Source organism: Falco rusticolus, chromosome 7 (assembly GCF_015220075.1).
Source record: "Falco rusticolus isolate bFalRus1 chromosome 7, bFalRus1.pri, whole genome shotgun sequence".
Classification (NCBI taxonomy): Eukaryota; Metazoa; Chordata; class Aves; order Falconiformes; family Falconidae; genus Falco; species Falco rusticolus.
In genome coordinates, this window is record NC_051193.1 from 64,366,597 (window position 1) to 64,389,998 (window position 23,402).

Sequence of the window (23,402 nt, forward strand, 5' to 3'; positions counted from 1 at the left end):
AGGAAATATTTGTAAAGACTGGCTGAGAGAAACATGACAGAGATCAGCAGAAACTTGGGCCTCAAAGGTTTTATTAGCCAGAGTGTCAGGATTCAGTGGGTCATATGGCATCCCGCCTTGTGAGCACAGGACGTGTGCGTTGCTGGGCCACTGTAACCTCTTCAGGACACCTTGTGGTCCTGTCAGTCTGCCACCTGCTCTGTGCAAAGCCCCTCGGCCTTGTGTAGAAGTGTGTTGGTGCTGCCTTCTCACCGAGGCTTACAAACTTTAAAGCATGCCAGTGAGCTCCTGTTGGTACTTATCATGTTGCAGGCCACAGCTGAACTGCCACTGTAAAAGCCTGGGTTGTAAGAGCTCCTGCCTCTTTGCAGGAGGCCTTTTCTTCTCTGGGAATGGCTTGCATTACTCCGATGAAGAAATGAGCCTATCTTCAGTCCCCTCAGGTCTTTTAGGTTGTAACTGTATAGAGTCAGTATGTGCCCTAGTTGCAACCTCACCCTACCAGTCCTTTATCCTCTCTTTGAATATTGTACTGAATGTCTCTCTTCCATTCTCACTGCAGCATGTGTATGCTTCCTGTAAGCCTTGTGTTAGTGTATTAACAAAATCTCTACAAATCCAAATAAATAATTATCTCATTAGTGATGGGAGTCCTTAGCTCTTTTCCTGCTGCAACTCTGTCTCTCTTAAATGCTAATCAGCCACAGACATGCTCCAGTTCAGATTTTTTTCTTGTTTTTTCCTTTGTTTTTCTCAAACATGGTTTTATGGCTAGTAATACAGTGCCAGCCTGGAATTCAAGAAACTCCTTAGAAAGATGGCATTTGGCACATGACACCTGTAGCAGGTGTTGTGCTTGCTGGAGCCACTTAATACAAATTTGTAGCTGGCTAAGTATTATTTTAGGAAGCAGCAGTGCCTTTGTAAGCAGAAGTCCTTATATGCAGAGTGGTGAAAGCATGATGGCTCTTCTTTTCTCAGGGCTCCAGAAAGTCATCATTTTGCCCGGGAAGGAGAGATGGAGAACAGTGTCTACAACAAGGTGACACGAAGTCCACTGCCACATCCCAACTATCAGCTCCATTTTGCTGCGCAGCAGCTTCAGCAGCAGAAACTTCAGTCACAACAGCTGTTGGAGCAAAGCCAAGTCCGGCACCAGGTAACTAAGAAAAAATCCTGCCTGGGATGCAGCAGCGCTGCGCGAGTCTTAAATGTGCAGAACCACCCCAGAGCCAGTACATATGGCACAGCTCTTATGAAGGCAGTAGCTCTTCAAGTAGGTTGCAACAAAACTGATATCACGTGCACTGATTTTGATAGCACTTTGATGCTGTAGTTCCCAAAGGCTTCTTTCACTGCATTGGCATCCTCTTCTGTTTGGCCACTGGCATGCTGCTGTTTGCTTTCCTGCACCAGTTCAGGGCAGCCCCTTATCGTTCCTCAGACAGCCTTGGAACTGTCTGTGGTTTGCACAGTTCATTGTCACTTAGTCTCGTCGCTGATGCTTTGACTTGAGTTCTTCCTGGGCGGTGCTTCAAGCTGGCTCACTGTTGTATTTCAGCCTTTCTAAACATAGGGTCTTGAGGTTGTGTTTGCAGCTGTGTCCTCTGTGGCAAATAGACCCCATCAAGGCTTTGTCGACTAAATTCTCCTCCTCCTGGATGTCTTCTCATATGATGTAGCTACCAAAAGAGCACTATGTTAAGGGGACTCAAAAGTTATTTAGGAAAATCTTCATTCTTTTGAGCAAACATATTTTTTTTAAGAGTCTTTGGTGTGCAGGAGGCATGGCCACTGACTCTGATGCCAGATGCAAATTTTCTCTGCAACCCTGAAAATCTTCTCCAGGCCTCCTACGCATTTTGTTATTACTACATTTAAGATCTTCTTTCAGTGCTTTGCACAGAACTGTCTGACAAGATACATGACTTCTTTGTTACAATTGCAAGGAGAAAGGATGGGCCAATTGTCCAAGAGCTAGAGGAAATATGAAAAAGGGTTTGTATTATTGATGTTCTGGACAACATCTAGATGCCAGGGTGGGGACCACGGTGGCTGGAACAGCATTTCCATCCTGCCTGAGGAATCTTCCAAGGTTACAATGAGTTCATCGATGCACTCGTTACCGTTCTTTGTTATGATGAGAGATGTGTATTGGTTCTTCTGAGTGATGTCCAAGAAGTCTTTGGGTGAACAAACCTTCACTCAAAAGAGATTGGTCTCTGTTAAGAAGGAGCTGTTTGCTGGGCAGTGGGGCAGGACTGGACTCACAACAAAACTGTGAATAGAGCTAACATGTGGAGGTCTGAACACCCACGCTCCCTCCTGTGAAGCAGATGAGTCACTAGTCAGGATCCTTGAGAATAGGTTATAGGCAGATTGCCCTCATCCTTTTCTGGGAGCATCTTGAAGCGAAGAGGCCCTTATGCCTTTGCTCCTTGCACTCCTCCTTTCAAGGCCCTCACTTAGCTATGCGGTTTCCATCCTTAAATTCCCTCACTTACAGTTGTCTTGCTCCCGCTCTGAGCAGGAGGTCTTCTTTTCATCTCTATCCAAGGGGCTCTGGGTGGGCAGCTGTGGCTGCTCATGAGCTCAGGAAAGGGCTGTAAGCTGGCTTGTGCCTGTGAGGAGGCTGGAGCTGGCCATGGGGCCTGGCTGAGCCCTCTTCTAATTGCTGACATTGAGCTGATGTTATTCTTGGCCTGGGGCAGAGCCATTACTCAGGAGTTTCTGTTAAAGTGATTCTTTGTTAAACCTCCTCTAACCCCCACAACGTCCCCCTCCTTTCTCACCCTCCCTTCTCCTTCTGAGCCAAGCAGTTTGGAGTTGCAGTATTGAGGCCATTGCCATGCCGCAGGGCTCAGGCTGTGCCAAAGTTGCCGTTAATGAAGAAAGGTATTTGCTGGACATGGGGGCTTTCAAACTTTCTGTAGTGAAAATCAGGTCTTAATAAAATTATTGTCTCTTGGATGCTTCCTCTCCCACTAGACATTATATGGAGCCAGCCAGACCTCCCCTTCCAGTCACAGTTGCACCGATCCTCTGATGCCCCTCCCAATCACTGCACTACCCTCATCTTCATCTGTCTATCCCTTGCTCTGTCTTTATTTCCTGTCACCGAGCAATTCCTTCTGCTGGTTAGCTTCTCAGACTCCAGTCCTTTAACTTGGCCTTTCCAACAACTGCCTTCTCTTTGCTGCTGCTTACACACTCCATGCCCTACATCTCTTTTCCGCTCAAACTGCTTCAGCTTCCATCCCACAACTTCCTGCGGGCCATCATTTGTCCTTTCTTTTCCCCCACGCTGATGTAGCTTATCCTAGCCTGCATTGCTTTACCACACTTCCTAGTCAGTGTCACGTAAGCCACCTATCTCCTGTCACCTGCTCTTTCCCTTCTGTTCCTTCCCACACATTGAGATCTTCTCCACCCTTTGTTGTCTTGCCTGCTGTGTTCAAGACCCTCAACCTTCTCTCAACAGAAGAAATATATGCCTAAAACCCAAAGGCCTATCACTTGAAAGGGTGTCATGACCTCTCTGCTTTGGAGAACACGTGCAAGGATATCTCCAAGCCTGTTTCACCTGATGGTTGAAGTTCTTGTTACGGTTGGAAGGCGGGCTAGCCATCTGTCAGTAGGTGAAGTGCATTTATTAATGTACCTAAAGGCACATCCTGAATATAGCATGATCATAGAACAAGACTAGATGCCAGTCCTTCCTTCTCTCTGTGAAAAATGGACTGGTCATATGTATATGGATAGCATGTGAACAAATAACAGAAGCACTGTAATTAATAATATAGGCAAATGCTTCTGCCTGGACATTAAACAGTTTGATATGTTGGAGTTGAGGTGGATGCGTTGGAAAGCATGGAAGTTCCTAGTCAGGTGTTTGTGTAATAGGAATACCCCCATCTGCCACGCAGTGGATGTGTCTTATTATGAAGACTTATTGCATACTTCTTTGTGGCAGCACCCACTCTTGGCTGAGTATTTTCCAGACACTTAGGAATGATGGTTTCTCTTCTGTGTATGTAGAGGAAGAGGAATAATAACCAACAGTTTTCACTCATTGTATGTGGAAGTTAGTTCACACAGTGTAGTATGGTGGAAACAGAGCTTTGGTGCCAGAATAGGTGCTTCATTCCCTGGACAAAAAGAAAAACACCAAACTGACCGGATGAGAATCTAACAAACAAATGGATGCAGTGGTAGGGCCCAAGAACAGAGGCAATACAGAGCCTGAGAAGAGAGAAAAAAAATAGAAAGGGGCAGAGTTTGAAAGTGGAGACAAGAAGCTTAAATCTAATATCAACAAAATCAAGGAACAAGAATTACAAAATCAAACCAAAGACAAGAAAAACAGGCTTATAGCAGTATTTTTAATGTTTAAAGGAGACTTCATGTGACACGTTATGACCTAGATGTTAGTATCACTGCTACAGTTGGCAAGGCAGTTAATATACCATCATTGTTTATTCTCTAATTGTTTCCTGTACTGGAAAAATGCCATTAGCTGTTAGGGAGGTTCCTCCTTCTCTGTGTGGCTATGTTCTGTCTGCTTAGCCTAGCATCTACTGGGTTTAGAATTTTATGCCAAACATTTCACATGGGAAAAAAAACTAAACTAAAACAAGAGAAGTACAGTCATATAGTGGAATGATCCTCATCAGTCCTGCTTATATCAAAAAAAGCTCATGTTAAAAAAGACATAAATCATGTTAATGACTTGTGTGGTCAGTTATGATCACATTTTCAATTAGAAGTTTAACTAGATTTTATGTTATAAAACATTGGGCTAAGTTAATCTTAGATAACTCTCCTCTCAATCATTTAAAAATTGTACGTTCTGTGAAATGTTTTCCAGTTCATGAAGTTCAGCAAAATTTTTTCTTTGAATGTATGTGACTCTCTTCTGAATTCCATACAGTTTGTTTAGATCTGACTGGGAATGCTGAGTATTCAGAACAATATTCCTAGTATTGCTAGAAGTAACATTATTCCTGCCCGAGGACACAGGGCCTATTTGATTGTGGGCTTAAACATCATTAAACGGTTTTCTAAACTATTATGTATTGGACTGCTGTCAGATTTGCAGTCTCTCTTCCCCTTAAGTCTCTTGTTCATTCTTGTTTTGCAGCTTTCTCCCTCAGATTGTTTTCCCACTAAATGTGCTACCATTTTTCCTATTTGAGTCTTGTGATACTGATGAGTCAAAGTCTCAGTCTAAGTAAAGCAGAACAACTGTTCTGAAAGCAGTAGTCTGCTGGTTTATACCAGCTGAGATTTTGTCCCCATGTTTCTGATCCTGTCACTATTATTAGAATTATGGTAACTCCCAGATGTATTAAGTATCTTTCCAATACAATGATATAGCCCAATCCTTGCCCCAGAGAACTCCCAGTACCGAAAGCGAGAACTCCCGGTACCAAAAGAGAGACAAAGAAGGTGGCACCAAGTCAACTTATTTTAGTATATTTTAGTCTAATTCTGGAGAATTTACCAAGGAAGACATGCTTCAGGACAGTCTCTGCATACCATGAATTTGCTTTTCTTCCTAAGTTTTTTGATGACCCCAAGATGTTCCTCTTACTGCAGTGTTTAACACTGTGAATAGTACATTTTGAGCCTGTTCTTTTTTGCCACTTTGAGAATTTGCAACTCAATTGATTATTGCATGCAAACTAATTTAACTGAATTCATTAATACGTGCTTGAAAGAATCTCCACTAAACAATTTATATGACTCCAAAGGTCTTCTAAGCCTTTTAATTATCTGTGTTTTTTCAATGTCATCTGAAATGCAGTTGCTTTTCAGAAGTGGCAAGTTTTATTTTGTTTGGTTTGCTTTTTTCTTTTTTTTCTTTTTTTTTTTTTTGTTTTTTTACTTAAATCTTTGTCATTTTTTATTGCTTAGAAGCATCTCAGTTTCCAGTGCTAGTGATTTGGAACTCGCTGCACAGATCTTTATGCAGCAGATGAGTGTGTGCATCTGTCTGTCTGTTCTCATGCACTGCTGGCTCTCATTGTTTTCAGACTTGCTGGTCCAATGTAAACTGAATGGCTATGGGTTCAAAATCTCAAAGCTATGTTTCTTGTAAATTTCATAAAAATAAAGATTATGTATCTGGAAAGGGGATTAAACTGCTGTTCCCGTTAAGGCAAAGGTGCTGCAGCAGGGGACCATTCCTAATTAGACAGCAGAAAATCAACAGAAGAATGCCCCAAACCCATGAAAGGAGGCAGAATTTGGGGCATGCTTTATATTAGATACTGTACGATTCAGCCCCAAGACAGATTCACAGGAAATGAGCTTCATTACCTCCTCTGGTCACAGAATGAACATGTTTTTGCTTGCAACATTTGTTCCGTTACTGTGCTAGGGATGGGTGTTAGATACAGGGATGTTAACTGCCAGGAACATTCTTTCTGTTTTTGAAGATCTTAATATATCTGCTTTTCTTCAAAGTACTACAGTACCTCCCTGCTTTTAATCATGAGCAGCCCAAGTTCAGCAGCTACTGGCTAATACTCTTAGATGTGCATCATATTTACTGACAAGCTGTACATGTTGAGATTTTCTAATTAAAAACTACTGGTTTTGTACAGATAACGCTTTGTGTATGGTGTTCATGTGTAGATGTGGAAGCAAGGAGAGGTGTGATCTAATGAGGCAAATATTGGATTGGGAGTCAGAATCTTATCTGAGCTCTCAACCTAGGTTTTCATATTGCTTCAGCCTGTGTCTTAGGGAAATTCCGTTTCTCTGCCAGTGCTAACATTGTTCATGTGTGGGACAGGGTTAATGCTGTCCTACCTCCCCAGAGAATTACGTAAGAGAAGTAACTCATTAATGCTTTACGTGATTTTTAGCTAAAAAAGTCTCATAGTGTTCTAAGTATTTTTCAGATTTGTAGCCCTAAGAACTTGTTAGGGAAGCAAATGTCTCCTCAGCACCAAAGTTAAATCTGCCAGCCTGTGAAGTGTGGTTCAAAGTTTTTTTACGTGCAGCAGCAACAGTTGTAGGGTGCTACCTGCTTCAGGACTGCCTCTGTCAGCGTTTGTCTAGGCTTGTGCTGTGCTTAGAGCCTAAGCCTTCAGAATTCTGAGTGATGAGGCCTGTCTCCTGCTTCTTAGATGTGCTGAAACCTCTTCCCAGCCCTCCCTTTGTGTGGTCAGGGGCTGCTCTCCCCAGCTGCCCTCTTCGTTTGCATGGTAGCTTCTCCTGGTTTCCTGTCCTGTCCCCATGGAGTTCACAGCAGGGCAGTATATACTTGGTAGCTGAATCCAGAAGCCATGGTCTGTGTCAGCCTCCAGGCTCCCCATCCTTGCCTGGAAGGCAGCCAGAATGTCAGCACAGTGTGGAGACAAAGGCCTTTTTGGAAGTACATTATCCTCCTCAAGAAAAACATCCATGACCTTTCTTTAGGCAGGTCTCAGCCCAGCTTTTGCTGATCAGACTTTGTTAGAGCATCCACGCTTGCTGTTTCTTGAAAGTCACGGACCTCCTTGACTATGCACATTAACACAGGGAAGGGGCTAAGACTGTATGTTTTGTGGACTCCAGGATCTTAGTGATTTTAATAACAAGAAAAAGAACTTACAGGAAATACGCATAACATCAAAGAGAGCACAATGACATGTCACTCTGAATAAGAAGGGGGTGCAGTGGCTTGAGGGTCTCCATCCCAACCTCATGATTTGTCAGACTCTTAAGATGCAAGACACTAAACCAAGTTCCATTTTAGTTTATTTTGCTGGGGGAGGTGGGGTGTGACTGCTATTTTCCAGACTTCTGCACTTGTACCAGCTACTTATTCAAAATCTGAAAGCTGCGGTGAAGGTAGAGCTTCGGGGAAGGGAGAGGTTAAGAAGGATTGGGAGCTCAAGGGCATCTTGTCAGTGAGGTCTAGTTAGGAAACAGGCCTGTTCTGGCTCCTGCGCTTCCTTTTCTCCCTAGAGCTCTGCCTGTCAGAAACGCCTTCCCACACACCACTGCCCTGCCATTTGCCAGAGAATTGCGGGGGAGAGGGGCTTTTCCTGTCTGTGCGCTGAGACTCAGCCAGCCCTCAGACTGTGGTTTTCTCTGGAGCCTGGAGCCCACTTGCTGTGGTTTTGGGTGTTTTGCACCAGAGAAGGAACTGAGGACAAACCCAGTGAAGGGCACTGCTCCCAGGGTCACGCTGAGGTGACTGGCGAGTGCGCAGCTGTTCCCCTGTCTCCTATCGCTGACCTCTAGCTGCCAGACTACACGGTTACGGTATGGCCTCTTTGCCCTGGGAATGTGACCGACTTGGAGGAAAGGCAGAACTCCCAGCAGGTTGCTGCTTTCTGAAAAGAGTTGAGCAGTTTGCAGAGCTCCCGTAGGGAGCCATTCCCCACTCCTTGCTTTGCCAGTCCACTGCTCAGCTCTCCAGTGTCTCATAACATGCAGATGCTTTTGTTGCCTGTGACAATCTCCAACTTACTTACTCTCCCACCTGCGACAGGAATAGAATTTTCTGTTCCCTGGTATTACTGGGGATTTCCTTTTTCTCAGCAGCTGATCTGAAGTTCCTTTTTCAGAGAAGGGACCCCAGAGCCTTTCTGTTATTCCAAGCACCTACAGCGTTAGACCGAAGAACTGGCATTGTAACATCTTCCCCATAACCTTTTTCTTTCCTAGAACTGTATGTCAATCCCACAATCTTTTTCTTTCCTAGAACTGTATGTCAATGCTACCTCCCATACAAAGAATAATTTAGCAAGATACACGCAGAAAGTCAAAGTGATAAAAGCTTTACTACTTTGCTCGCTGCAAGATCAGACCGTGGATAGGACCTCTTGTTTTTCAACCCAGAATTGTATCATTCTGTGGCAGTAATAAGCTCATCTGCCTACCTAGAAGCTAGTCCCAGCTTCCGAGGGTATAAAATTCAGCTTTAAAAACTGCTTCACTGACTTGACCACTTAACTCTTCTTTTTATGGCTGGGACTGACCCTGGAGCTCTGGGGTGCCTTTACCAGGCATATCCCTCTCAAAAATGTCACCCACTTCCATCAGCTTTCTCAGCAATATTCAGAGAGGTAGTAACCAGCTACTATAATATTTTTGTTGTCTTTTTTTTTTTTACCCAGGCTCTCTTTGCCAACTACTCACAGTCCAGTACCAGCCATATATCTGTGCCAGCTGGCTCTGATGCCCACAAGACATCTAGTGCCACTTCTAGTATCCAGAAGGCAGCCAGTTTGCACAAAGTGATGCCATCCCGGAGTACGCCTTCTCAGCTGGTTCCAAAGCCTCCACCAAACAGCAGGCAGGCAGTGGTCGGAAAGGCTGCAGCCCAGAGGATTTCCAAGTAAGTTTGATCTGTTCCCATCCATAACAGGGAATTGGCACTGGTTCCCCCAAGAAGGAATATTGGAAAAGAACCTGTCTCCATGTGAGACTGACATTGATCTTTTTGGTGATGCTGTCCAAGATAAATCGCAGAACAACTTGAGCAGTGTGTACTGAAGTAGGTGCGCGCTATGTTGCAGTTTCGTGTTTCACAATGGTAAGGTAGGTAAGACTGTAACATCAGGCAAACATAAGGACATAGGAACTGCCAGATTGAATTAGAGAAGCATCTGATCCAGGGTGGGATTCACTTACCTAAATACAGGTTGCTAGTGATGTTTTGATGCCCAGGGCTCTTCCACCTGATCTCCGGGTGAGACACAAGTCTTCTTCAGATCTTGTGTTGTATCTGCCATTCCTGTGCAGATGTCTCAACTTGACAGTACCAAGTATGGTACTAGACATCTATATTTAGGCACTTGAGTCACTCCTTCCATGTTTAATCTTTGATGGGGGCTAGAATCTGGTGGGTCAGAAAAGGCTGCCAAAAAAACCCCAACAATATCCTTAAGAAGCTAATCTGCCCTTGAGCTGAGTTTCTCCATAAATGTAACACATAATGATTGACTTACATCTTCAAGCACAGGTGTTTATTTTGTTTAAAGTGTTTGTGTTGTGTCTAATGTAATGATAGCTTTCCTTATTACCTGTAGAAAACTTTCTTTTAACTTTTACTAAGCTTTTAGTTATACAGTGCTTGCCGTTCTAAGGTAGATGGATTTGGCATATGTTACCTTTAAAAGCAAAAAAAATCATCACGAAATGTTTCTTACTGGTTGTAAGTTTCCTTCCTTTCCATTTCTTGGTGTGTCTTCTCTTTCATGCATTATGAGAGAATGTGAGCAAGACTTCTGGGCTTTCTTCTTATCCTTTACTTTTCTTGGTAGCTTCCTTAACTCTGTTTATGTCCTTTAAAATGGCAGAACTGCTTTAGACTAAATTCTTCATCAGATTTTTCCTCATATATCCTCAGACTTATTTCATTCTTGAATACTGAAGGGTAAAAATTGCATTTGTAACTTCCTTCCTTACACTTACTGTACAGCCAGAAGAGTTGTAAAGCTTTCACAGCAGGTTCCTGTGAGGTTTCCTGAGTCTGTGTTCCCTAACTGTTTAGAGAGAGAAGTTTTAGTAGAAGATTACTGATGAAAGACAGCTTATGAAGATGCTACGGCACTGTCAGTGTGTGTGTAGCTCAAATCTAGAACTGCAAGGCATATTTGAGGAGCTTGGACAGAACTGCTTTGGGGAAGCTTGTGTATTTCCTGCCTGTGCTCTTGCTATCTTAAGAGATAGCACACTATATTAATCCCCCAAAACTATTTAAAAAGAAAACAAGATGTTAGTAGACTTTGTCAGCTCAGCAAATGCAGATGTGTGCATCAGGTCTGGCCAGGTATATGCTGGTGGGTTTGCTATCTGATTTCTTTTATGTTTTGTAGCTCATGTTAGTATAGGTGACAGGCTATGTCAGTGGGTTTCTCTGCCGGGCAGCAGGGATGTGTATTTGAAGATGCCGGTGTGCTGTGCTCACTTCTTGGCAGAGGAAATGTTTATTCTTGTGAGATGGAATTGCAGCTCCTTGGACAGACTTTACTTTGCTGCATTTTTGTGGTTTCTGCTCTGTGACAGGCAGGAGTGTGGGAAAACCGGAAAAAGTTCAGCACCAAAAATGCACAGAAGGGGGAAAAAAAGCAAAAGATTCCTTCAAAATTTCAGAAAACTAATCCAAGTATTGAAGGCTGCAAGGAGCCACTCCGGAAATACTTTCCAAGTTGCCTTTCAGTCTCCAACATGAGGCTCCAAACCCATTCTTGCCATTCATGGGATCTTGCAGGAACATTTTTTCACTTACATGGAAAACAGAAGTGCCCGGCTAAATTTCCAGCATACTGTGAGCTGATAATTTAAAAACTCTATGTCTCAGTCTAATTTAATCCATTCATTTTTGTCAGGAAAAGACCAGAGATGCATCGATAGAGGAGAGTGAATGGAGAGAAGCCTCAAAGGACTATAGATTAGAGAAGAAAAAGATGTCTTGCATGCTTCAGCCCGTTCCTTATGGTCCCTAGTTATTCTTCACAAAGTATTCTCAAACACTGTGTGTAGTCTGCTTTCGAAAAACTCCAGTGGCAGAAACCCCACCATGTGCTATAGAAGACTATTATAGAAGAATCTAGACAATCTTATTATCAGAAAGTTTCTCCTGATGCACAATCTGAATTTTTCCTTTGTTTCATCCTGTTATATCTCATTCCTTCTTCTTGAACTTCCCTAGACACTTTCCCTTGCAGATACTTTCCATCTTTTGAATATCCTTCTACTTCTTGGAGTTTCCTATTGTTGCTTAGACTTGTTGAGGTTTTGTTAACTTCAGGTATTACTTCCACCTGCCAAGTCCTTAATTGTCTTGAATTTACTGTATTTGCTTCAGTTTGTCAGGGTGCTTGCATTGTAGCACACAGAATTGTACTTTTTCAGTGTGGGACTACCATATTCTTAGGTTATGACATGGCAAATACCCCTTTACGTAACATCTAATATGATTTTGGCTTTTTGGCTGCTTCATTTTTCTGTCAGGTCATTTTTGATTCAGTGCCCACTCTCACCCCCTAACAGTTGTTGAGTTGGCTATTTTCCTGATCTCTTTCCTCAAAGAAGATCTCAGTGCTGTATATTATTTCCACAAGATTGACTGAAATGACTGCTATTCTGTTGTTAAAGCTCTCATGTGTCTTCCCCTCTCTCCCCCATATATTTCAGTAAGCCAGACCTTATTTCCCTGTCTGCTCTTGCACCACCTGGCTTTTGTTTAACATCTTAATAAAGATCATCTTTCTAAAATTTCTATGTAGGATTTCTCCAGAGATTGGATTGTGAAGACAAACTAAAATCAACTTTGTCTCTTTGACCTGTCTCTTCCTTGCATGCGTTATCAATTCTCTCCCAGCCAGCACACGTCGCTTCCAGAAGAGGAAGAAGACAGTACCAAGTAGAAAACTAACTACAAACAGAATGAGATGCTAAAGATGAACATTACTGACTAATTCAAAAACTATCTAGTAACTTGGACACTTCCCTGGTTAAAACATAAAGGAAAAAAGTAATGGAACAGCCAGACAATTCAGTCTTGTCTTTTCAGTTCCTGGCCTCTCTTGTTTTCTCAGTCTCTCAACTTGTAAAAGGTGGTAGGTTGACTTTATAATGGATTGTGTCCAAAGCAGACTCCTTGCTTAAGCTAACAGAGTGGAAAACTGGGGGCCCATATTAAGGTGTGGAAAAAGACTAACTGGGAGAAATGGTTTAATATGTAGCTCTACACTGAAATGTAGCCCCATAAAATGGTCTCATGAGGCTCCATAGTTTTGATTAAATGTGCTTGTATCACAAGTGGAAAGATAGTTTTTGAACAGCTAACACAAAAAGCTCTTCTTTTGTTCTAAGAGTCTGACTGGCTCCTTTCCAGGGCTTGTGTTGCCACTACTGTTGTCAGGTCTGTGAACCACGAAGAGACCTGCTGATAGCTGAGAGCAACATTTTGAGATAGAGATCACAGATGTAGTATTTGTAAGCTGTGGAATGAAGCAGATGTCCCTGGAAGCAGCATTTGGTGTATCAAGTCTTCACATTACAAATGACAGCATGCAAAGTAGAAAAATATAGTAGCTCAACTGTCAGAACCCAGAGTGAACTGATACAGGTGGTAGAAAATCTTCCTGCTTTTAGGAATGACTAAGGCACAACCAATACAAATTTCTGCACTGTCATTCCAGTAGTAACTTTTCAGAAACATGCTCTCTAACTATGACAGCACCAAGTAGAGCAAGACCTTGAACAGGCTGTGAACAGAACTAGCAGTCAAAGGAAAGATGTCAGAAAAATTCAGTTGCCAATGTTAGACCACTGTATATGAAGAGAGGAAGTGCCAGGTAAAGGAGCGTATGGTTCAAGGTGTTATCGGGGAGGGAGAGAGCCCAAGAAGATCACCAAGTTTACTAGCAATACACTGGAACATCACAAAATGTTGGGGATGTTGATCAACGTGGCATGATTTCTTGTACTGAACTTGTCTGTAAATGTCATTCCCAACAACTCTATTCAGGAAGCCTTTTGAAATGAATATTCCCTTCAAGTCCCAACACCACAGCACAAAATCTTTCTACCTTGTTCTTCTTTTGTATATTTGTTTTGCATGGTGCCAGCAGCAGAAGAGCCAAAGTTCTGCTCTGTTGTAACTAGCACAGAAATAGGGTAGAGGTGATGCATTTCTCTAGGGTTCAGGAAATCCATCCCACAGCGGGGTGGAGTTCTGACTGCAGTTGGATACAGCAGTAGCCAGCTGTTCTAAGACAGGCTGGCCAAGCCTGGCAAATGTGCCAAAAGTAGAATGATGGCCACAGATTGAGCCCTGTAAAACATTATGATTCTGGTTTGTATCCTGTCTTGTCCATGTGTGCTTATTCATAGGCATGTGTGAAGTGTTGTAAGTGAGCTGGGTACATCACACGTACAAATTGAGTGCCCACTGAAAAGAGGACAGGCAGCAGGAGAGCAAGCACGTAACTGTTACTGGAACCCCTTTCACTTTTTTGCTACTGCTGTGCTGTGGCATGCTTGTGTTTTTAGCTCCTGAGCATCTGGGTTAATCAGGCTGCCTGACCCTTAGACATTTTTGGCAGCAAAAGTAGTGCATCTGAGAGACATGCCTTGATTTAACACCCTGACACAGCTGGACTCACTAGGCCTGTAGAGCTCTTAGCCCTTGGCTAGCCTCAGATCATACACACAGATACACATGCAGAGATACCCTGTCCAAGAGCAACAAATTGGAACAATCCTCCCTGGCTCTGGGTCTTCACATCTGTTGCTGTCCTCTCGTCAAACCTGGGCTTTTTGTGATGTGAATTTATTAGTGTCAGTTCTGTGTGTCCCCCCGATCATTAGATGCCTTCATAACATCCCAGGAATAGGTTGTTAAAACAAAGGTGTTCAAAATTTAGTCAAGGTATTCCTTTGTCACCTGTGGGACAAGAGCGTCCTCCAAATTTGCAGTCCAAGGCTGGGCAACTTAGGGCTGGTTTAGTGCCTAAATGAAGGCAGTTGTATCGGTTTCAAGGAGGAGTTAGCTGTGTAAGAGATAGAAAAGGACAATGACAGATACTTAAGTGGAGGGGGGCAGTGGTTTTGTTAGTATTGAGGAAGAAGGAATGGAGAACATAACAATGGATTGCATTGGAGAAGTGGAAGCAAAACCAATGGAGATACTAAAAGCAGGAAACTGAGAAAGGCAGTAGGGTTTCAGCCAACCCAAGGAGGAAGAAAGTGGAAAGAGATTAATTAAGTTTAGTCAGTGAGTATGTTCTGGCACTGAAGCTTCCATTCAGGACAGCAGAGGGAACTTGAGGGGTGAGCGTAGTGTGGTGGGAGAGAAGAAATGGGTAGGCAGAAAAGAAGGGCAAGTCTGTAGAAAGAGATTCTCTAAACATAAACCACACTTCAAGGTAGAAATGTGACTATAGTCTGTTTGGGTTGGTAGGTTGTTGCTATACTTAATGGTATTCTTGACATTTTCAATCACTAGTTTTGTATTCTACCTACAGAAGGGTGAGGTGAATTTGGCTGTCAGTTGTGCTGTATTAGCAAAGCGGACAAGCTAATTAGGAGCATGGAATCTCTATTTAAGAAGCCTGAAGATCCATCTGGATTCTCAGCTCCCAGAAGGACTGTGCAGTATCAGCAACAAAAGAAACCATAAGTACAGATCCAAAAATATCTCCAAGAGACAATAAACATAGAAACAGGCACCTCGTTTGACAATAGCATTTCAAATTGTGGCTGACTGAAGTAAGGGGTTGTGTTTTGCAAGTATTGTATCTGCATCCCTCTCCCTTCCTCTACGGGCTCCAATTTATTTCACTAAAATCCAATGGAGAGAAAGTACAGGAGTCCCTCACTGGCCTTTTAGCTGCCAGGAGCACCTGGATTACTGGCAACTTGCTGACTTGAAAAGCAAAAGGTTTCAGACAAAACTGTAGAAACTGCATGCATGTACCTGGGTCTGTTAGTCATCAGGGCATCAGATGGGGATTGACGATTACAGTGGTCTCTGGGTAACACTGGATGAGCGAAGGAGAAGAGCTCTGGCAGAGACGAGTCTGGAGTAATCACAGTAGAGCTGGGCAGGAAAGAAGGCAAGGAGAGGATAAGGGAGGAGAGGACAAACCAGGAATGGATGGATCCATTATATAGATATTAAGGACAGAATAGATCATTGCAGCTGGATAATTTGCACTCACCTTGTGAGTAGACCCATTTTTTATATAGGAGGGCATGTCTCCATTTGGTAATGAATCTGCGTGGCAGTTAAAGGAAGTGCAGTTGTCCTCCACAGAATATAGTTTTGCTGTAACTCAAATGCTAAGATAAATGCAGGAAGATTTGCATAAACTATCTGCTTGAAGGTTGGCACTGGACTGCTGGAGATTAAATGCATCCTGTAAGTCTCAGTTTGCCAGACAAGTGAGAAATGTTGCCTAAATGCTGTCTCTGCGCAGACAAGATGCAAGGACTTAACTTTTGAATGTAGCGTGTTTTTGCCAGCATGTGCATTTCTGTTTTAAGGTTGCTTAATCATTTTACTTCAAATCATTGGAATAATATAACCACTAGCATTACTAGTTGAATTGTGCTTTGGTGGTCTAATACCGTTTACTATCTCCTTTATGCTCTAGAATCAGCTTCCAAGGCACGTGGGACAATTAAGTGTTTTAGGCATAGCGAAGTCTTGCTGGTGGCTTGAGTGTTCACCTGTCTTGCTTTGCCTTTTTGGAGTCAGTTGCTGTCACTACCTTTTTCATGCCATGCTCAGGCACAGCTACATAGGTACAATTCTGCTGGATTACGTGAACTGGGAGAATTCACTTTTTTTTGTTTGTTTGTTTGAGACTTTTATTCTTCCTTGGTATATCCCTTCTTATCTCTCTCTGATTTGATGCTTTTACCTGTTAGGGTGACCTCCACTGAAAGGCAACTGAACGGATTCCAGAACAGCCTTCACAGTGCTGCATCCTGTGAGCCAGGGACAAATTCCACAGGTGAGTGCCAGTGATGAAGACTAGGAAAGTCGGGGGGGGGGCATGCTGGGATGCTTTCATCTTTCTCAAGAACTGGCAGGGAAAAAACTTTCTCAGCAAGAAGAAGAAACACAGCTGCCTAACCTCCATGTAGTGGTTCCTAGGTAACAGTCTGGGTTCAGCTGTGCAGGGAATTTATTTCTCCTGGGATTAAAAAGACTAAACAGAAGGGAGCAAAGGCTGAGTTTCATAGAGTTGGAAGAGGAAGATCCCTAAAAATGTGGCTGGGAAAAAAAACTTGGCTAAAATGGCTCCTTTGCTTTAGGCTTTGGCTCAAAGATGCTCTGTTGTTTAAGCTTGGCCTGTAATAAAGGGCCAGGACATTCTTTACATTTTTCTTCAGTCTTGCAGAAAAGCCCCTTAGTTCAGAAAGACATAGCTGAGACTTGTGAATCAGCTGCTTAGTGAAGTCAATCAGTAGAGGTGAAAGTTCCCAAGGGGAAATCACTGAGGCTTACAGAATCAAATCTTCATCATTCCCTAGTGGCTAATTAATTCAAAGAGGTTTATTTGGTGTTAAGGTCTCAGTAAATGAGGACCCAATCAATTTTTCATGGATGCAGACCTATTAGCAGGTAGAATGTGGTATTGATGAACCCATATTACCCATGGCCCACAGTAATTTGTGATGGTGCTGTAATGGAATTTATGGACAAATTATGGTCTAGAATGCTTTAAAAAATACAGTTTTGACCTTTTGTTTTGCTATGAAAACATGACTTGAGTATTGCTACTGCAGTGATCTCTGTTTTCACAGGATGAAAGAAAAATTTGCACAGGGGTGAACTACCCAATTCATCTCTTGGATGTTTAGCTCTGAAACTTAAAGATGACATTTCCATTATTAATGTCAGTGATTTTATTGCTGATCCTCTAGCACATTCAGCTAATGCACTTACTTTACAGTTCCAAACTGTCTCCTACGCATTACCACAAGCCAAAAACTCCAGTTATCCTACCAGAAATTTTATAGGGTGAATAGCTATAGTCCATAAAAAAGACCTTACAGCACACTGGAATGTGACAGTGTAGGAATGGAGTATAATGGGATTATCAAAATAAATAAAATTGTCAACACTGTAGTATATGTATAGTTGAGGCAAAGATTCTGATCAACCGTATAGTTCAAGTTGTGTTTTTTGTGGGATATATAAAGCAAAGTTACACATAAATTTACAAGTAAATGTAAAAATGGAATTATCGAATGGTTTGGGTTGGAAAGGACCTTAATGGTCATCTATTTCAACCCCCTGCCATGGGCAGGGCCACCTCCCACCAGACCAGGTTGCTCCAAGCCCCACCCACCTGGCCTTGGACACTACCAGGGACGGGGCACCCACAGCTCCTCTGGGCAACCTGTGCCGGTGTTTCACCACTCTTGCAGCAGAGAATTTCTTCCTAACGTCTAATCTAAATCTACCCTCTGTCAGTTCAAAGCCATTCCCCCTCATCCTGATAGGACAAATGTCAAAACTGAATCTGAAGCTAGGGAGGAAACTTCTTGAACTAGGTGGTATAGACTTGATTTTATTCCCTGTAATTCCCAGATTTGTATCTAAGCTTAGTTGCAGGATGATGCACAGTTGTCTGTTTACTTTGGACATTCACCTGGCCCCCATATTTGCATGAATGCCAAGTCCTGAAGGTACGCAACTCTTTGGAATGAAGTTTATCGTTATCTGTAAGGGCTTAAAACAGAATCCTGAACTTCTAAGAGACTAGTTGAAGAATATGAGGATTAATAAGCTGGTTTGGATCTAATCCATGTAGAAGGCAGGCTGCTGTTCTTAGTTTTCTAGTGATTTCCTTCTTTAGGCTAAGGTGGAGAGCAGTGTCTGAACGCCATCCAAATAAGATGCATGTGCAAGCGGTGTGCTCCAGTATAGAGCAATGAATGGAACCTGCATGCAAACTAGTGATAGTAAGGAGCAATTATGCCCTTACTCTTCTCTGCATCTAGCATGCTCCAGATTTTTTTTTTCTTTTCACAGGAAATCTGCAAGTAGAGTGTGTTTTTCTAAAGCTTTTCCTGTCCAAGATTATTGTATGGTCCTTCTTAAGGTCATGTATGTCTTGTTATTGGAGACCTGAAATAGAGTTAAAGTTGGAGGTGCTAAACTGTGACTGGCTGTTGTCCACCCGCTGCTTGAATAACATTATTCCTGAAATGCAGTCTCTTTTATATAAGCTTAAGGAAAGAATAGAAGAGATTGTTTTAGCAGGTATGCAAAAGTACAAGCTTCAAAATTGTCCTGCACCAGCAAAAGGGAAAATAAAAAAAGAAGGCAAGTAAACACAACAGGCATTTAAACAAGATGCATACAATCACTTTGTATTGTTTGCCAGATCTAAAAAAAGAAAATGCCTAGGATTTGGAGATTCTTTTATCAGCCAGCGTCTCTCAGTTCTCTTGGAGCGTAAAGGGTGGGGATGGGGTATGTACTTTTGCCACTCTGCATGGCCTGTGTCAGACTTGCAGCCGTTTGCTACAGTAGGGTGGAATTCCCAGCTGCCCAGCCTTGTCCAGGCTTCCTCAGCTTCTGCCAGGCTCCTCTGCAGCCTCGGAAGGCAGAAGATTGTTGAACACCAATGTATTTATTTTTATGTCGTTACCACATTCTCAAGAGGAACCGTGGCTATGATTTCAGCTGGTCTCACCACACTGTCCAAATCCTTCATCAGGAGCAGCTGGGAAAAGAAATCACTCAGGTTTCTGCACAGCACATTGCTGGTACGCCTCCTCCCTCCCGCTAATCCTGTTAATTCCAGTCTTCATTTGCCACCCTCCTGGTTCTCTCTTGTTGCTGTGACTGACTGCACAAGTGGTCTTGACTTGGAAAGGTGACCTTCAAATGGGCACCTCGAGTAACCTCTGCCTCAGACTACTTTGGTTACACAGGCACAAGATATCTTATGACGCAAAAGAGCAACTTTTGATGTCACCTCATTACTTAGCGTGGTCGAGGAATGGAGTAATGATGAGCTCTTCCACTATTAAATACTTCCAGAACCAACCGTCTGGCTGAGAAGCTCTGGGTGGGTCACTGAAAGGGAACAGTAGTGTGATATCCAGCACGTGGCATCAAACCTCTTCAGTGCAGCCGTACAGCCTTTGTCATCAGCAGTAATAACATCCTGTCAGCATCTCTCTCTATAGTGCCATCTCCATACAGAGAAAGGGTTATTAAGAAATGGAATCAGTCCATTTTATCATGTTTTGGAAAGCAGTGGATCTTGAGGTGAATCCTACTATCGTGCCTACCTTTTTGGGAGGGCAAAGAATCAGTTAGAACGGAGGGTATTTGGTCTCACATTTGTTTTCAGACTTATCATCCTAAAGCTATTGTTCTTTCTTTCACACATCACAAAAACATCCTGGATCTTTTCTCTCTTTCCCCTGCTGAATTTCACAGTTTCATAAAGAGGGCAAGCAGGCAGAGGGGAGAAAGAAATTTCTTTCCCTGCTCCAGTTGTTGCATCTGTTCCAGGTCAGATAATGACAGACAAGCCCCTAGCACCAGATCATGGAATTATCGAATGGTTTGGGGTGGAAAGGACCTTAATGATCATCTAGTTCCAACCCCCCTGCCATAGGCAGGGGCGCCTTCCACCAGACCAGATTGCTCCAAGCCTCATCCAGCCTGGCCTTGGACACTGCCAGGGATGGGGCATCCACAGCTTCTCTGGGCAACCTGTGCCAGTGTTTCGCCACTCTTGCAGCAGAGAATTTCTTCCTAACGTCTAATCTAAATCTGCCCTCTGTCAGTTCAAAGCCGTTCCCCCTTGTGCTGGCACTGCATGCCCTTACAAAAAGCCCCTCTCCAGCTTTCTTGTTGACTGCCTTTAGGTACTGGGCAGGCTGCTATAAGGCCTCCCCGGAGCCTTCTCTTCTCCAGGCTGAACCACCCCAACTCTCCCAGCCTGTCTGCATAGGGAAGGTGCTCCAGCCCTCTGATCATCTTCGTGGCCACCTCTGGACTCACTCCAACAGGTCCGTGTCCTTCTTATGTTGAGGGTCCCAGAGCTGAGTGCAGTACTGCAGGTGGGGTCTCATGAGAGCAGAGTGAAGGGGGAGAACCACCTCCCTCAACCTGCTGGCCACGCTTCCTTTGATGCAGCCCAGGATATGGTTGGCTTTCTGGGCTGCAGGTGCGCATTGCTGGGCCATGTTGAGCTTCAGGACCACCAACAGCCCCAAGTTTTTCTCCTCAGGGCCGCTCTCAATCCCTTCTCAGCCCAGCCTGCATTTGTGCTTGGGACTGCCCCAACCCACATGCAGGACCTTGCAGTTGGCCTTGTTGAACTTCATGAGGTTCACACAGGCCCACCTTTCAAGCTTGTCAGGGTCTTTCTGGATGGCATCCCTTCCCTCCAGCGTGTCAAGCAGTCAGATGGACCAGAAGGGAAAGAAGGGTAAAGAGACTTCCTCCTTACCATATTACTTGGTACTGTTTGAAGGAACAGGGAACCATTACTGTATGACTAGCAATGAGCAGATACTGGTGTGTCTAAAGGATACCTTTAAAATAGATAAAAGTTATCAACAGGGAATGACTATGTTTGAATTTATCCAGTTATCAGAAAACTGTATGTAAGTCTCATTAAATCCTGGCGGAGTGTAAAGCTCTCCCAAAAGCAGCATTCCAGGCCCTTCTCACATGATTAAGAAGATAATGTCCAACTCAGCCGTCACCTCTCAGCTAGAGCTGAGGGTCAGTGTTCACTTCTCATGTTCACAAATGACATTTATTCCTTTACTTGTGAGAGCAGTCTGCCTCTCACATCTTCAGTCAACCTTTTCCCTTTGTTTTATGAAAGGAAGGAGCTTTTTCCTGTTGCTACAGGTCTCATGCCACTGAAAGGACGTTCCAAGCCTCAAGACCACTGGGGAAGCAGGAAAAAAATGCAAGGACGGTCTCTAGAAATTGGCTTCCCTGTTGAAGAACTAAGAACCCAGCTTGAATTTTAAGAGCCTTCACTTCTGACAGGCTCAAAGAAAACTCCGAAGCAGGCTAAGTAATGAGTTCAGGCAGCTGGCATTTTTGCCTGACTGGAGGCTGAGCATTGCTTGTTCTCGGTAGTTAGGTGATGGCGAGCTGCCTGTATTTCCTTGCTGTGTTGGAAATGTCATTCAAGATCAGGTGTGCAAAGACTGGGGAGAGGTTATATAATATCTTGGCTGCTTCTGTCTCACATCTGGCCCTTTGGCATTAAGCTACCTATAGAGAAGATGACTTTGCCCATCCAAATTGGATTTTGTTTTAATCTGGCGTTATTTTATTGAGACTAAAAATAGAAGCCAAAATGTGTGTGAATAGGGTAAAGGAGTGTCTGAAGTTATGAAATGAAATGTGGGGAAGAGCCAGAGAAGAGAGAGCCACAACAAATCAGGGAGGAGGGTGCTGAATAAGAGAAATCAGAATGAAGGCTGTCATGTACAGAAAGGCATTATCAGTCAGGTTATGGAGCGCACCCAGTGTCTTCTCTGTAACGTGGGGAGCAGGAAGGCTCATGTTGGCTTCCGCTGTTATTGCTCCACTTGTTAATGAGGAGGCTCCACTGCTCTTTCCATGCAGGGAGACTTCATTTGAATACAGTTGTGTGTACTGTTTGTGTGTCATCTCATCCCCTGTCCCCCCCTAACTCAATTTTCATGACTCAGAACTGCTGCTTTCCCTTGCCTCCTGGTCCAGCAAGCCAACTTGAAATTGTGCCTAAAAGATGGGGGAGGGAAGGCTGGCCTTCTGTTGTCAGCTGTCCTGGCTTGCTAGTGTCACTCACACATGGATATAAATAAACCCCATCTATTTATTGCCTTAGTTGCACTATATATTATCAAGAGAATGCTGGGCATCACTCTAGGATTAGAAATTCCCTCTGCTCTAGGATAAAAACCCCTGAATTTCTAGGATTATCAGAGCTTTTCAGGGAGAAAGAAAGTTCCAGTTTTCAACACTACATTCAGGAGGCTTCAACGTGCTTCTCAGTTCTTGCTGTGGGTATGATGAAACAGCCCAAACTAGCTCTAAATATGTTAGCATGGGTCCCTGACCCAGTGCCGTCATCTAGCTTAGTGCTCTGCTCTCATTCCTGCAGCTTAGAAGCAGAGTAGATGGTGGCTGACCACGGTTATGTACATCTCTGCTGGGATGTCTATGTGGCACTGAATTTTAGCGTGCAGGTGTCCCGTACGTGATGTTACACAGCTCCTGTGATTTTCCTGTGACTCAGAATCATGTCCGTAAAATAGAGGTAATTCTTTTTCTTCCCCCTGTGTAACTGTTCTAAGTCCAAAAGCGTTAAAGGTTTTGAAGTGCGGTCATGGATGACATAATAGTATGTAAGCATGTGAACGTACAGGCAGATACTTTAACATCTCCTGGCAGGCAGAGAATAAAGGAGATCCATTCTGTTGTACGTGGTAATTCACTGCAATGACTTATCACTGGGGAGAATCAGCCCTTAATGTTGGCTGCTGGCAGGAACGAGGGGGTTTTTGTCCGTGCTACTCAACCAGAAGGAGGTGGAATGCTTGCCAGCAGCTTTGAAATGAGAAAAAACTTCATAAATGATATACATGAACATGTATGAAATGATCAAATTGGCCATGAACTGCGTTCATGGTAGAAACCTATGTATTTACTTGTAAAGGTAAGAACGCCGCTCTTTGTGTTGAGTCCTCAGGGTAGCCATACAAGAGAAACTCACATAAAGTTACTTTGTTTGTGAGAAAAGGCAAAATGTACTGTGCATTTCTGTAGGAAAAGGAAGGCTCAAAAGTCTCTTCAAAACAGGAAGATGAGGTTGAAGTTGGCTGCCTCTCTCATGTGCCTTTGTTTCCTTAATTTCAGCATCTTGCCAAGGGATAGGTTTCTGGACTGGTACCCTATC

The 23,402-nt window shown here is 43.4% G+C and overlaps 1 protein-coding gene across 6 annotated transcripts in view; it reads left to right on the forward strand.

Moving 5' to 3' along the window:
- The window catches only part of TTLL5 (tubulin tyrosine ligase like 5), a 137,100-nt gene that overhangs the window by 107,524 nt on the left and 6,174 nt on the right, over positions 1-23,402 (forward strand). For 4 of the 6 annotated variants that reach the window (XM_037394820.1, XM_037394823.1, XM_037394822.1 and 1 more), the window contains 3 exons: positions 982-1,159; positions 9,117-9,337; positions 16,387-16,472. In XM_037394820.1, the coding sequence (XP_037250717.1) occupies positions 982-1,159; positions 9,117-9,337; positions 16,387-16,472 (485 nt within the window). Of the gene's footprint in view, positions 1-981; positions 1,160-9,116; positions 9,338-16,386; positions 16,473-23,402 lie in introns of those variants that run through there. The other 2 variants (XR_005105332.1, XM_037394825.1) reach the window with 2 other exon arrangements.